Raw genomic sequence first — 14,742 nt, forward strand, 5'->3', positions numbered from 1 at the left:
GACAGTCCATGACTGAGGTGTTCTTGAGCAAGACACCTAACCCCCAATTGCTCCCTGGGCGCTGTGGATAGGGCTGCCCACCGCTCCGGGCAAGTGTGCTCACTGCCCCCTAGTGTGTGTGTGTTCACTAGTGTGTATGTGGTGTTTCACTTCACAGATGGGTTAAATGCGGAGGTGGAATTTCCCTGGTTGAGGGATCAAAAAAGTATCACTCACTTACTTCTTTTGTTTAAACTGAAAGAAGAATCAAGTGAGGAGGACGAAAGGAGGATGAGGAGGATGAAAGCAGGCTAAAATATGGTGAGCGTGAGCTGCTGTGAGTCTTCCTGTAAAGCCTGAAATAATGGTTTAAAAGTCAGTGGCATCAGCTCAGGTATTTTTCACATGGCCTTATGTATGAACATCACACATCAACCTCAAAAAGGAGGTCCGGCTCGATGTTTCGACCTCGGATGATCTCAAAATCAACATATACTGATGAAGGCGTGACGAGAGCAATAAATAATTCGCTCTCATCCTCAGAAGATGCTCCTTCATCAAGTTTAGGCTGAGTTCTATTTGAATTCTCTTTCAACCACCAGATTCATCCGCTAGGCGAAGAAGCACAACCCACGATACAGGATGTTCTCCAAATCCCCAAATCTCACAGCGCAGTTCAACATACGGGGACAACATGGCCTGAGAGAAAGTGCTGAAGTGTTTGTGTTGCTTAACTCAAACAAGGAGCTTTGGACTAAAATAAAGGCTAAAACTGGCCAATCTGGCTGTAAAAAAAACTAAATTAGCCATAAACAATTATGATCCTGCACTCCTTATGCTTATCATGCTAATAAGACTTCTGCACCCTTATTTTATTCTTCATTATTTCATCATCATCTTCCTCAGAGACTCGGAGTAAAACAGCCCTCTGCTTCCAGTAATCAGTCATTCAACCCTTCTTTAAACTCGGACTACACTGAGGGTGACCCTCAGGGTACCCGAGGACTACAGCAAAGAACCAAGGCCTGAAAAGAGTAGTAAACACTGAAATATAAAGGTAAAACATAGGGACACATCAAACCAGTAAAAAAGACCAAATTAAATTATGTTTATGTTTCTGTTCTATTGTGGAGAAACAAACCAAAACAGCAGAGCTTAACAATCCCTTTCCCATATGTCAGCAGAGTCGATGCCGGCAGCAGTGCATAAGAATGAGGGTGAGCATTGGTCAGGAATCCTACCTCGGAGTTGGCTTGGTCTCCTGTTTTATCTCTTGACTGGGTGCTGGTCTCGTCTCACTCTTCCCACCCATGGATGTGTCTGCACCAGCAGGCTTCTCAGCAGGCTTCTGTACAGGCTTCTCAATAGGCTTCTCAATAGGCTTCTCAATAGGCTTCTCAATAGGCTTCTCAACAGGCTTTTCAACAGGCTTTTCAACAGGCTTCTCAATGGGCTTCTCGATAGGCTTCTCAATGGGCTTCTCAATAGGCTTCTCAACAGGCTTTTCAACAGGCTTCTCAATGGGCTTCTCGATAGGCTTCTCAATGGGCTTCTCAATGGGCTTTTCAGTAGGCTTTTCAACTCTCTTGTCCATCTTCGAGGCCAGAATCTGGTACCCAAATAGATAAATATATGAATTTTAACTAATAAGCACAGCATGTACTTCTGTATTTACAGCCTCTGTTTCAAAAAAAGTTGGGACAGTGTGTAAAATGCCAATAAAAACCAAAAGTGATTGGTACATTTGCCCTGCTTTAAACCCAATATTGGATGTTTTACAATGCGAACGTCATTGTTGTTTGTAAGTATACACTCATTCCAAATATGATGCCTGCAACATGTTCCAAAATGTTTGGGACAGGAGCTTTTTTATCACTGTGTTACACCATCTTTAAACAGTGCAGTACCATCAGAAGGGCGCTCATTAGTGCAGTAGGTGAAGTACAGAAGTGTGTGGTTTGGGACGCAGCATTAGATCAGCCAGTGAGATGCGTTCAACAGCTCAAGCAGCTCCAGTGGCTGATTATAGTTCTGCTGAGCTGCTCGTTATACAGCGCCAAGCCAAAGGTTAGTGCTGCATTCATATTAAAAGAAATTGCTGAAGGATATAGAATATTAATGATATATATATATATATATATATATATATATATATATATATATATATATATATATAAGTGATTTTCTGGATGTTCATGTGTTTGTTTACCCATCTCCAAGCCTCTCCTCGAGGAAGTCCAGTATTATATGTAGTTAAAAAGCAGCTCCTGGTTTGACCAATCAGTGCTCAGTAAATTGAGCTCATGATGTAATTGATGATATTAACGAGTCTCTGTGGCGGCTGTGAAGGTGTCAAGGAAAAATATGGACCCGAGAAATTCTTGTTACTGTTTATTGTTTTTCTGTTTATTTGAATTATGAATGTGACTTTATTCTAATGTATATTGTGATAAACTCACTGCTGAGGTCAACTGTTTAAAAATTTACTTAGATGCCTAAAACTTTCACACAGGACTGTATATATGTAACAAAGCTGATGTTGGCTTTTCAAAATTTCCATTCTACCTATATAAGGCACCTAAATGTAACCACTGCACCATTTAAGGCAGAATGGAGAATCTGAATAAGAAGAATATGTGTTTATTATTTACGAGTTTGGGCAGTTTGGTAGCCATCACATTAGTTTTTTGTTCAATCTCATGAATTTGAATTTTCTGAAGGATTTACAGATGCAGTCCACCAATTAAGCCAACCGTCTCCTCACAGAGACCGCACGTAAAGTGTCCACTTATCTTTTCATCTTTTTCAGGGTTATCCTGGCTTTTACACTACTGGGTTTTACCTTGAGTTGCGCCCTCAGCAGGATCTGACTCTCAGGTGAAGCTCCGTCCAGACTTTGCCACTGGTCCAGCAGCAGCTCTGGCTTTGAGAGAAGCTCTCTGGTTGGTAGAACCAGAGAACCCAGTGGCTGGTCCCACCCACTTGAGAGCTGAGGAGAGAACAGAAGGTTGGTATGAAAGCCTCAATATTTCTTAGTCCACACAGTCCAATATCCAAACAAACTCCAACTCACCTTGATGATAAGAGTGTCCTCATTGGGATCATGGAGCAGAAAGTGGAAAGCCTCCCCCCACTCAGGAGAGGTAGAGCGATCACACACCTTTAAAGATGACAAGAGGTAATTAGGACTGCTGGAGGACAAAACCTCTTTCAATCTTTTCAAAAATAAGAAGTCCCTTGGACCCACCTTGGTTTTGTAAGAAGTTCCACCAAGAACAAGCTCTGCTCCAGCTTTAGGCTCCTTCCCACCTTTCACCATCTACAAACACATATAGAAGAAAACTCCAGTGTGCCATCATTGCAGGCCTACCCTACTATGCAGTTCCACTATATCAGGGGTTGGAAACATGTGGCTCTAGAGCCATATGTGGCTCGTTTGCTGTCCTGTTGTAGCTCCACAGCTGAATCAGATCAGTAGGTAATAGTAAAGTGATCCTCCTTTACAGTAAAATAAAGCTCTGCTGATCCTTCAACACAGTTTAACAGTAAATGGTTTTAAACGCTGGAGTTAATGTAGAACTGCTGATTCACCCTTTAACCCTGAAGATCAGCGCAGACTGCTGGTCACCATAGCAACACAGACAACAGTCTTGCCCAGCTAGTAGGTACAAAATGGCAAAGAGAGAGATTTAAGACGAACATCAATAATTTGGAGATGAATGGAGTAATTTGCACTTATAAACACTCAGCTGGTTTCCTTATAGGTTTAATCTGCAATGATAAACTGTCAAAAAAACTAAAAAGTAGCAAGGCTGAAGTCAGTTTCTTCTTCTAATTTTCCCGGTCCGCCTTAAATGGTGCAGCAGTTACATTCTGGCAACTCAGATGCACCATTTAAGGTGGAACGGGAAAATTCAAACAAGAAGCTGGCGAATGAGAAGCTGAAGCTTCAAGTAGAGCAAAGAAAGTCTGAGTTTCCGTTTATATTTTTAACCTGTTCTAGTACACCAGCACATACTGAGACACATTTACAGCCATGATGGTGAGATGGAGGTAAATTGTTGTGGGTTTGATTTCTGTTGAAAGGAGAAAATGGATCTTCTTAACATTTGCATTGCCAAACTCTTCCTTATAGAGTAAGACACCATAAAGGTACATTAAATGTCTAAAAGTTTGTAAACACCTGCTCAGCCAGCATTTCTTCTGAAATTATGACTATGAAATAAGTGGTTTAGCGACAAATCACATAAAAATTTGGTTGGCCAAGACATTTGGTGTCCATTTGGTCAAACAGCATCCAGGTCTTCGTTAACGTGGTCCAGGCTTGTTCATGTGCTTAAGGACACAGTATGACTTACAGCGAGCTATAAAAATGAGTGCACCGTCACTGTGACACTGCGTTCAGGCCATTTTACACAACACGAATGCTGTCAGCCACGTTAGACTTGTAGCTCCAGTGCTAAACTGCAGAAGCAAAATTTAGACATCAAACATTTACATTTACAGCGTTTAGCAGACGCTGGGATCCAGAGCGACTTACAGGAAGCGCTTTGTCTGTCTAGAGAAAGTATCTTTGCTAGTTACCAGTAGGTCAGAGAGAAAGACGGTCCTGAGCTCAGATACTGATAGAAACACAGTCACTGTAGATACAGAGAGAAAGGAACCGAGTGGAACACAGAACAGTGCAGTACACTACACTACACTACACTACACTACACTACAATACAATACACTACACTACACTACAATACACTACACTACACTACAATACACTACACTACACTACAATACACTACACTACAATACACTACACTACACTACAATACACTACACTACAATACACTACACTACAATACACTACAATGCACTACAATGCACTACACTACACTACACTACACTACAATACACTACACTACACTGCAATACACTACACTACACTACACTATACTATACTACACTACACTACACTACAATACACTACACTACAATACACTACACTACACTACACTACACTACACTACACTACACTACACTACACTACAATACAATACACTACAATACTCTACACTACAATACTCTACACTACACTACACAACACAACAATACAATACACTACAATACACTACACTACACTACAATCAACTACAATGCAATAAAAAGTGGGAAAAGTGTCCATTTTTACTGAACAGTTGTTTAACAGACAGTTATAGTAGCAGTAATAGCCTCTACTCCTCTGGGAAGGCTTTACACCAGATGCTGGAACATTGCTGTGTGGATTTGATTGCATTTAGCGTTCACGAGAGCATTAGTGAGGTCAAGTAGGTTGGTTAATGTAGTGGTTAACACCGCTGCCTTCTACGCTGTAGACTGGGGTTCAGTCCCCACCTGGGTCAGCGCCCTACACTACCTTTGCATCTGCCAAATACCGTGAATGTAAGTACCGATGTTGGGTGATCAGTTCTGGATAGGGCGGAACAGTTTGGGGACCATATCTAACCGCAAATTTTCTGACTAATATTGCAACTACAATTTAAATTATGATAATTTTCTATAAATTAAGGTTCAGGCCTGTTTTTTTTTGGCGAGGGAGGCCAGAACATCCACATTTTCAGGCTTGAGGCTTGACTCCTGAATGTCGCATGCGAGGCTGCCAGTAAGTTGTGGTTGTGATGTCATAACACATGCAGGTCTGGTTGCCTCTGATTGGTCTAGAGGCAGTTCACAAGCTCTGTGTCATTAGGTTAAACTTCCCCACGTGAAACTAATAAGACATTGTTCTTTTTTGTTGGCTATAATTTTTAAAAAACTGCAGCTCTTGTGATTTGAGAATTTCACTCTGTTAAACTGCGATTTTAATATAAAACTGATTCATCTTTTTCATATCAAACCCTACTTGTGGATCATTCCAACTCATCCCAAAGGTGCTGGATGGAGCTCCATCACTCCAGAGAACACAGCTCGATTGCTCCACAGCCCAGTGCTGGGGGCTTTATATCACTTCAACTGTGTTGAAGCTGACTTGAGTAATTATAAGGTGTGTCTGGACATTTTGGATAGTGTGCATTAAACAATGTGGGATTACGGTAGATCTGCACATAATGCTGCAGGATGCAGGGAGCATTTCTGATTGGCTGTAGTGCATCTGTCTGTTACTCACTGGTAGCGCATGAGCTCTCTCAACCAGGACGAACAGCAGAGCTGCAGAGGGAGAAGCTTTATTCTGGTAGGACTGAATGGACCGTAACTGCAAAGCCTGAGAAAACAAAAAGGTCAAAAGTTGAATGCATTCATTCGTGGTAGTAGTATATTTCAATATATAAATATATTTGGAGACTACACACATGTTGCAGCTTGTCAGGCTGGGTCACTGTGGGCACCCACTCCAGAACCAGATGAAGACGACCATGTTTCACGTCATTCAGAGTGAACCACTGAGAAAGAGACACAGAAAGAGTCACATGCTAAAAACTGGACCAAAATTCATGAAAATGATGTTGAAATGTGGTCACTTATGAAAATTTGTCACCTGTTTTATAAAAGCTTCAGACAACGTGACGTAGATTCTGGATCGGGCAGCGTAGAGCAGTACGGAGCGGTTAAAAATCCGCGAACGCACATGTTCTGTAGTCATTTCCAAGAGGACTGTACCTCAACCCAAAACCTAATCCTAACCCTCACCCTGGCCCTAATCCTATTTCTAACCTTAACCTCAACCCAAAACCTAATTCTAACTCTCACCCTGGCCCTAATCCTATTTCTAACCTTAAACTCAACCCAAAACCTAATTCTAACTCTCACCCTGGCCCTAATCCTAATTCTAACTTTAACCTCAACCCTAAACCTAATCCTAACCCTCACCCTGGCCCTAATCCTATTTCTAACCTTAACCTCAACCCAAAACCTAATTCTAACTCTCACCCTGGCCCTAATCCTAATTCTAACTTTAACCTCAACCCTAAACCTAATCCTAACCCTCACCCTAGCCTTAATCCTAATTCTAACCTTAACCTTAACCCTAAACCTAATCCTAACCCTCACCCTGGCCCTAATCCTATTTCTAACCTTAACCTCAACCCAAAACTTAATCCTAACCCTAACCCTGGCCCTAATCCTAATTCTAAACTTAACCTCAACTCAAAATCTAATCTTAACCCTCACCCTGGCCCTAATTCTAATCCTAACCCTCACCCTGGCCCTAATTCTAATCCTAACCCTCACCCTGGCCCTAATTCTAATCCTAACCCTCACCCTGGCCCTAATCCTAACCCTTGCCCTGGCCCTAATCCTAAACCTAACCCTCATTTGTTTTTGCCATGTTAATGAGAGTCCTTTGCGTGTTCGTCTCATCTAAAAGGACTCAAAATAAAGTTTGACCTAAACTGTCCTCAGGTTTTGCTGGAAAGGACAGAATTTGCTACAACAGGACGAGACACACGGTCACCACACTGACCTGGTCGATGTACTGAGTCTGAACGATTTCACTCAAGCTGACACGAAACCTGGGAAAGAAAAAGCACAAATTCTAATGAATTGACTTTCAGATTCACAAACCATGTAAAATTGATTTTTCAAAAGCTTTTAATGGGACACAGGGAACAGCTGAGGCTGCCCCACGCTAATATTATTTTTTGCATATTAAAGGACACAAATTCTACATTTTCTTATTCAGTTTGTCCATTTATCAAATGACCAATCTCTCAATATCTCTTACAATTAGACATGTAAAAACAAAGAAGTCAGAAAGGGGTTTTTCCCCCACAGAAGAACCAGTACAGAACCTTCCCGGGACGATTCTTTAGAAAACCATCCCTGTAAGCGAGATGTGAGTGTAAAGAAACTCGATATAATGTAAACGCTCTGGGAAAAATCTTTACATCGGTTTAGAATCTCTGGTTTAGAACATTGTCTGAAGGATCTTTAAACACTTAAAAGCTTTTTACACAGTTCTTTTTCCAAACAGGGGTTCCTCTATTGCATCATTCAAAGAGCCCTTTGTGGTGCCTTTTTTAGTGAAAATAGGCTGATTTTGTCACTGTACCTTCAAGACTGACCTATGTAAATGAGCTCTGCTCTGACTGGCTGTCGTATTTTGTGTCTCATTCAAAAAGCAGCGCAGACTGAAACACTGCTTATAACTTCAGCCTGAACAGCTGCAGCTAAACCGCTGTAGCCTGAATAGGCAGATTTTTGTAAATGACTTTTTTTGTTTGTGACAATTCAAAGCAGGCTCCGCCCACTCGCTGCTCAGCCGGCAGTTCGTTCTCCAGCTCCTTACACTAAATTCCCAAACTGTCGTCTCCACTGAGCAGCTTTTTTGGCAGCTGTGACAGAAGAACAGCTAAACAACCTGGAATCAGCCAGAAATGAACCCAACACCATTCGCCAGACGTGTCTGATCTTCAGAGTCGGACCGAATCAGACTGAGCCGTAAAACTGACCCAATATCAGGTTCAGCTCAGTTTGGTCAGTTTTTCCAGATCAGTATTAATGTTGTTTTGTTCCAGCCGGTCTGTAAAGCTTCTTACAGCCCATTTAGTTTGGCGAATGGTGTTGGGTTCATTTCTGGCTGATTCCAGGTTGTTCAGCTGTTCTTCTGTCACAGCTGCCGACTGAAAAGCTGCTCAGTGGTGACGACAGTTTGGGAATTTGGTGTCGTCTCGTCTTCAGAGTCGGACCAAATCGGCTGTCGGTCAGATGTGATCATAACAGTGTCCGTTTTTTGTTTGTGGCAAAGTAAGAAGTAAAAACGTTCAAATGGCTCGAGCGCCTCCTACAGCTGTCAAAGCCGTTGCTTAGCAACAACTTTGATATAGCGTTTGTGCTCTCATTTTGCCATTCGAATGCTTCTCAACCAATCAGCTTGTGTGGCTGGAATGAAGTGTTGTATTGACTGGAAAGTAAATCGCAATTTTCAAACTTTATCAAAGCTCTTTATCAATCGATCAAAGTCAGGATTTTTTTTCACGACAAAGGCAATTTTGTGTACCTACCTCCCCAAAAAGTCGTCTTTATCAATGTCCTTATCAAAGAGCTCTACATTAACCTCTGAAGATGGTTTAGAGGCCAGAACCAGCTGTAAAGGACAACAGGAACATTAATACATCATTAGGCATTAAAACGTTCTTTTCCAGCTAAACGTCCCGTTCAGGACGTGTCTGCTTACCTCATACATCTCGTTCCAGGTGGGATTCAGGTTCTCTTTGATCACATGACTCTTAAAGGTGGTTCCCTCCACACTGATCTTCACATAGGGGTCACTCTTCCCCTTCACCATGCCCCCCATCAGGTTGTCTTTGGCAATTAAATTCTCAGCTTCCAGGAGGTGGATCCGCAGCACCCCCTACAGGCAAAGAAGGGAAAAAATAAAAGAACGTTTCAGTGAATTGTCAAATTCTCATACTTTCCCTCCTCCCTGAAATGTGGTTGACTGGTAAAGATGTGTTTGGTGCCTGAGGTTCGCTTCTTCAGTTTTGTACTGGAGCTACGAGGCTAAAGTAGCTAACAGGTAATGGAGGTCTGTGTCACCCAAAATGCCTGTGGACTAGACTTCTGTTACACTGGCCTCAAAACTCCAGCATAAAATACAAGAAACAAACTTCAGACACCAAACATGTCTTGATTCATCACCTGAGAATCCCAAAAAAAACTCCAGCAGCACTGCTGTGTCTGATCCACTCAGACCAGCACAACACACACTAACACACCACCACCACGTCAATGTTACTGCAATGCTGAGAATGATCCACCACCCAAATAGTACCTGCTCTGTGAGGGTCCATGGGGGTCCTGATCACTGAAGAACAGGGTAACAGAGTATCAGAGAAACAGATGGACTACAGTCTGTAACTGTAGAACTACAAAGACCAGCTATACAGTAAGTGGAGCTGATAAGATGGACAATGAGCGCAGAAACGAGGAGGTGGTCAGAATGTTACGCCTGACCAGTGTAGGCATCAATTAAGTACCTGTAGTATCTGCTATCATGATGTAATTTATCGTTATAATGAAATTATTGCCGCTGGGTGTGAGTGACTTTCTGTGTCTGTCTGTCTGCCCTGCGATGGACTGGCGACCTGTCCAGGGTGTATCCTGCCTTCCACCCGATGACTGCTGGGATAGGCTCCAGTACCCCCCCTGAGGGAGCAGCTTAGCAAATGGATGGATGGATGGATGAAATATCATCAGAAATGTATCATGCTAATGTCACATCATCCACACCTAGTGGATGAGAGACTCTGTATGAAGTCGCCAGCTACGGAATCAAATTCAAGCCGAGAAATAAAGAAAATATGCCACTTAAGCTGCGTTTGCTTAGCTCTTCATCAGGCTGGTAAGACAAACCAGGTTGGAAAATATGGAGCAAATTCACGAAGTAATCTTTAACGTTAATCAGCTGCTCGCTGCAGTAGTGTTTAGTCTTATGGTTGCATTTTTAGAGCTCAGAGACAGAAAACACCATCTAACACAACAACTCAGGAAATCTCCACTAATCAGCCGCTGAACCGTCATCCCATCACTCTGATACAGTAAGGTATATTCTAATAATCTAAATGGGTTATTTTATATGTTCTTCACAGAAAATGAGCAAAAGCCAAGAATTTAAGGCTGAAATAATATATTATCATAATAATAATAATAATAAACAATAATAATAATAATGATGATAATATATTATTTCAGCCTTAAATTCTTGGCTTTTGCTCATTTTCTGTGAAGAACATATAAAATAACCCATTTTCAGGGTCTTCACTCTGTTCACCCCCCACACTGATATCACACATGTGGCGTTGGGCTGAACCCGTGGGGAGTAAAAGTGTGGAGGTGCTGTGTCCTTCACTCTGTTCTCCTCCTACATGGCCTGCTGCTAGTGTGTGTATAGGTGTGTGTGTGTGTGTGTGTACAACATGGACAGGCTGCTGACTGGCTACAGCTGCTAAAGGAGAACTCTACGCTGGCCACTTGTGATATTTTAAACATCTGGTATTTTTACATAAAATGTGACTGTATTGATTAAAAAAACAACTCACCAGACCTCTGAGTAACAAACATCAACACCACACAAGGGTTAAGTCAAAATATACATTAAAGTGTGTGGAAGGCCAGCTGCCGTCAGCTCAACCGGTCATTTTTCCTCACCTCACTGCTGAAGCTGGGATCTGGACTGGTGTGCTGGGGTCGAACGTCAGCTTGACTGATGACCTCTCGAGCTTCTGGAGCTTTTGGAGCTTCTGGAGCCTTTTGAGCTTCTGGTGCTTTTGGAGCTTCTGGAGCTTCTGGTACTTTCCTGCTCTCCTTCTTCTCAAGAGCGGTTACAGAGGAGGTGATAGTCACCGGAACCAGCGGTTCACTGGACCTTAAGAACACACATACAACATGTCCATGTCAACACTAACAATATTAATGCATAATCATGATTTAACTGTTTAACCCAGTTTAGTTTAGTATGATGAGGACAAAAGCTAAAGAACGTGTTCTGATGGGGTAGAACATTTCACAGTTACATGGATAAACATCTAACAGTATAAAATTATGGTTCTTCAAGGGTTTTTCAGGAAAGAAAATTGTTCTATATAGAACCATGAACACTCGAAGAACCCTTTGCATAATTAACAGGTTTTCTGCACTGTGAAAGGGTTCTTAAGACTGATGGAGAATGTGTTATATGTGGTTCTATATAGCACCTTTTTGAAAATGCTTGGGTATAGCACCAAACAATGGTTCTTCTAATGTTACCCTGTCAGGTTTGTTACATTAAAAGAACCTTATTTGGTGTTATATAGAACCATTTTCAAAAAAGTGCTATATAGAACCACCTACATCAATCTAAAGAACCCTTTCATGAGGCAAAGAACCTGTTAATCATGCAAAGGGTTCTTTGAGTGTTCATGGTTCTATATATATAAACCATTTTCTTGACTAAAGAACACTTAAAAAGACATTTTATACAGTTGATCATATGTAATTTAATCAAATTTGGATTCACTGTTGTGGGAACGTGCAGTGATTCTATTACGATGCTCTAAATAAAAGTGAATTAATGTTAAATGTGTCCAGAAGGTTAAACACAGCTGGAGACGATACTAAAATGACTGAGAAGCTGTGGAACGTTTATTTACTTATTTATTGATTTATTTATTTTTGTGCACAACCTTCAAATCACCGAACACAGAGAGGATACAAAAAAAAACAAAAAAAAAACAAACAATAAACAGAAACAGTGCAAGGAAAGTACAAAAAAGCCCAAAGGCCTCAACCGAGGAACATTGAGAACTGATGTCTTAACATTCCAGGTTTACTTCATACACAGGCTTATTACTTAGTAACTACAGGGACTTCAATACAAACTGATGGAGCTATTCATAAGTTATAGAAGTGTGTAATAAAACTTCTTCTTAAGAGATTGTAACTTATAATAAAAATTACCCTGCAGAATGCATCATATTTGAAAAGTGGTGATCAAATCTTGAGGCAAGTTAACTTACCAAAAAAAAATTTTTTTAAGTAAATAAATAATAACAGTATATTACTGATTATTTAATCTTTTTTGTGCCTCCCCGTTAAAAAAAAATAAACATTGAATGAAGCATCTTAAAGTACCTTCCGGTGAATAGCTGATACAATTTATATAACATTGTATAAGTTATTATTGAATAAAAAAAAGCAAATATTAATACAACCCCTTTTCCAAAAAAGATGGGACGCTGTGCAAAATGTAAATAAATAAAAATGCAATGATATGCAAACCATGTAAACCACATTTGTAAAGGAAAATACAAGGACAACATATCAAATGTTGAAACTGAGAATTTTTATTTTTGTTAAAGAATATCTGCCCATTTTGAATTTGATGCCAATGACGCGTTCCTAAAAAGTTGGGACGGGGTCTGTTTACCGCTGTGTTTCATGACCTCTTCTATTAACAGCTCTCCGTAAGTGTTTGGGAGCCAAGGATACGCTGCTGTAGTTTAGAAAGTGAAATGTTTTCCTGTTCTCACTTGATGTAGAATTTCAGTTTCTCAGTCCATTTTAAATGAGCTCAGGCCCAGAGAAGGTGGCAGCGTTTCTGGATCCTGTTTGTATTTGGTTTCTTCTTTGTGTTTTAGAGTTTTAACAGCATTTGTGGCTGCAGTGATGAACTGTGTTCACAGACAGTGGTTTTCAGAAGTGTTTCTGAGCCCATGCAGTGATTTCCACTACAGAATCAGGCCTGTTTTTAATGCAGTGCTGCTTGAGGGCCCAAAGATCACGGCCAGCTAATACTGGTTTTTGGCCTCGTCCATCACAGACAGAGATTTCTCCAGATTCTCTGAATCTTTTAATGATATTCTGTACCGTAGACGATGAAAAGCAGAAGTTCTTTGCTGTTTTATGTTGAGAAACGTTCTTCTTGAACTGTTGCTCTATTTGATGGTGCAGCCTTTCACAGAGTGGAGACCCCTCCTCATCTTTACTTCTGAAAGACTCCGCCTCTCTGAGATGCTCTTTATACCCAATCTTGTTACTGACCTGGCCAATCAACCACCAGGTGATTTTTTGAGCATCACACAACTTTACCAGCCTTTTGTTCCGCCGTCCCAACTTTTTTGGAACATGTTGTTGGCATCAAATTCAAAACGGGCAAATATTTTTCAAAAAACTATAAAATTTCTAAGTTTCAACATCTGATATGTTGTCTTTGTACTAGTTCCAATTAAATGTAGGGTTTAAATGATTTCCTCATCATTGCACTTTATTTTTATTTACATTTTGCACAGCATCACAACTTTCTTTGTGTGTCCCCCCTATAAAAAATGAAACACTGAATGAAGCATCTTAAAGTACCTTCCTGTGTCCAGCTGATACAATCTTAATCTACACTCTAAAAGTTATCAAACACAATAACAGCAAATAATATGATGTGTGATGCCAAATGGTGGCATTGTATTTTATGTGCCAAAATACATGTAAAATTTCACTGAAGAATATTAAGGGTTACAATAAAAAAAACAAACACATATCAGTCATATCAGGAGTCTGTCTGAGTGAGTGTGCATCTCCATGTGAGGTGCTTTGTATTCTTTCTCACTTCTGAACGGACTCCGTCTCCGGTTTGCTCTCTCTGATGGAGGTCTTAGGTAAAGCAGGCGTCTCTGAGTGCTCTCTGAAACTCTCCGTCACTTTAGGGCACAGAATCTGCACAAACAACATGACACGTTTAACACTAATATACCTAAAGACCTCAAAGACAAACCAATACACAACACAATCATCTAAGCTGTAGAAGCCGAGAGGGAGTGTATCATCATGAAATACCATCCCGGCTGTGATCTGGTGGCCGTAGATCATCTCAGCCGTGATGTTATTGGTGATAACTCACTCCTCGAGTGTCTCTACTGCTTTAATACAGCAGTTAAATAAATACAGTAAGAAATGAATAAACTGGCCGTGAACGCGGCGTTTAATATGTTTTAATGTTCAGTTCCTTCCTCCTAATTAGAGCTCCTTAACGAGCAGCTTGTTGCTACGTCAGAGTAACGAGCTCCGCCCACTCGCTGCTCAGCCGGCGGTTCGTTCTCCAGCTCCTTACACTAAATTCCCAAACTGTCGTCTCCACTGAGCAGCTTTTCAGTTGGCAGCTCTGACAGAAGAACCTAAACAACCTGGAATCAGCCAGAAATTAACCCAACACCATTCACCAAACTAAACGGGCTGTAAGAAGCTTTACAGACCGGCTGGAACAAAACAACATTAATACTGATCTGGAAAAACTGACCAAACTGAGCT

General features: G+C 41.0%; 1 protein-coding gene across 1 annotated transcript in view; it reads right to left on the reverse strand.

Annotated features, from left to right (window-relative positions):
- The window catches only part of esyt1b (extended synaptotagmin-like protein 1b), a 94,303-nt gene that overhangs the window by 31,129 nt on the left and 48,432 nt on the right, over positions 1 to 14,742 (reverse strand). The window contains exons 26-36 of the mRNA XM_037534861.1: positions 14,045 to 14,151; positions 11,116 to 11,332; positions 9,143 to 9,319; positions 8,970 to 9,052; positions 7,430 to 7,478; positions 6,321 to 6,410; positions 6,137 to 6,232; positions 3,227 to 3,298; positions 3,053 to 3,139; positions 2,822 to 2,968; positions 1,221 to 1,588 (exon numbers count right to left, since the gene is read on the reverse strand). Coding sequence (XP_037390758.1) covers positions 1,221 to 1,588; positions 2,822 to 2,968; positions 3,053 to 3,139; positions 3,227 to 3,298; positions 6,137 to 6,232; positions 6,321 to 6,410; positions 7,430 to 7,478; positions 8,970 to 9,052; positions 9,143 to 9,319; positions 11,116 to 11,332; positions 14,045 to 14,151 — 1,493 coding nt within the window. The remainder of the gene's footprint in view (positions 1 to 1,220; positions 1,589 to 2,821; positions 2,969 to 3,052; positions 3,140 to 3,226; positions 3,299 to 6,136; positions 6,233 to 6,320; positions 6,411 to 7,429; positions 7,479 to 8,969; positions 9,053 to 9,142; positions 9,320 to 11,115; positions 11,333 to 14,044; positions 14,152 to 14,742) is intronic.

Source organism: Pygocentrus nattereri, chromosome 26 (assembly GCF_015220715.1).
Source record: "Pygocentrus nattereri isolate fPygNat1 chromosome 26, fPygNat1.pri, whole genome shotgun sequence".
Classification (NCBI taxonomy): domain Eukaryota; kingdom Metazoa; phylum Chordata; class Actinopteri; order Characiformes; family Serrasalmidae; genus Pygocentrus; species Pygocentrus nattereri.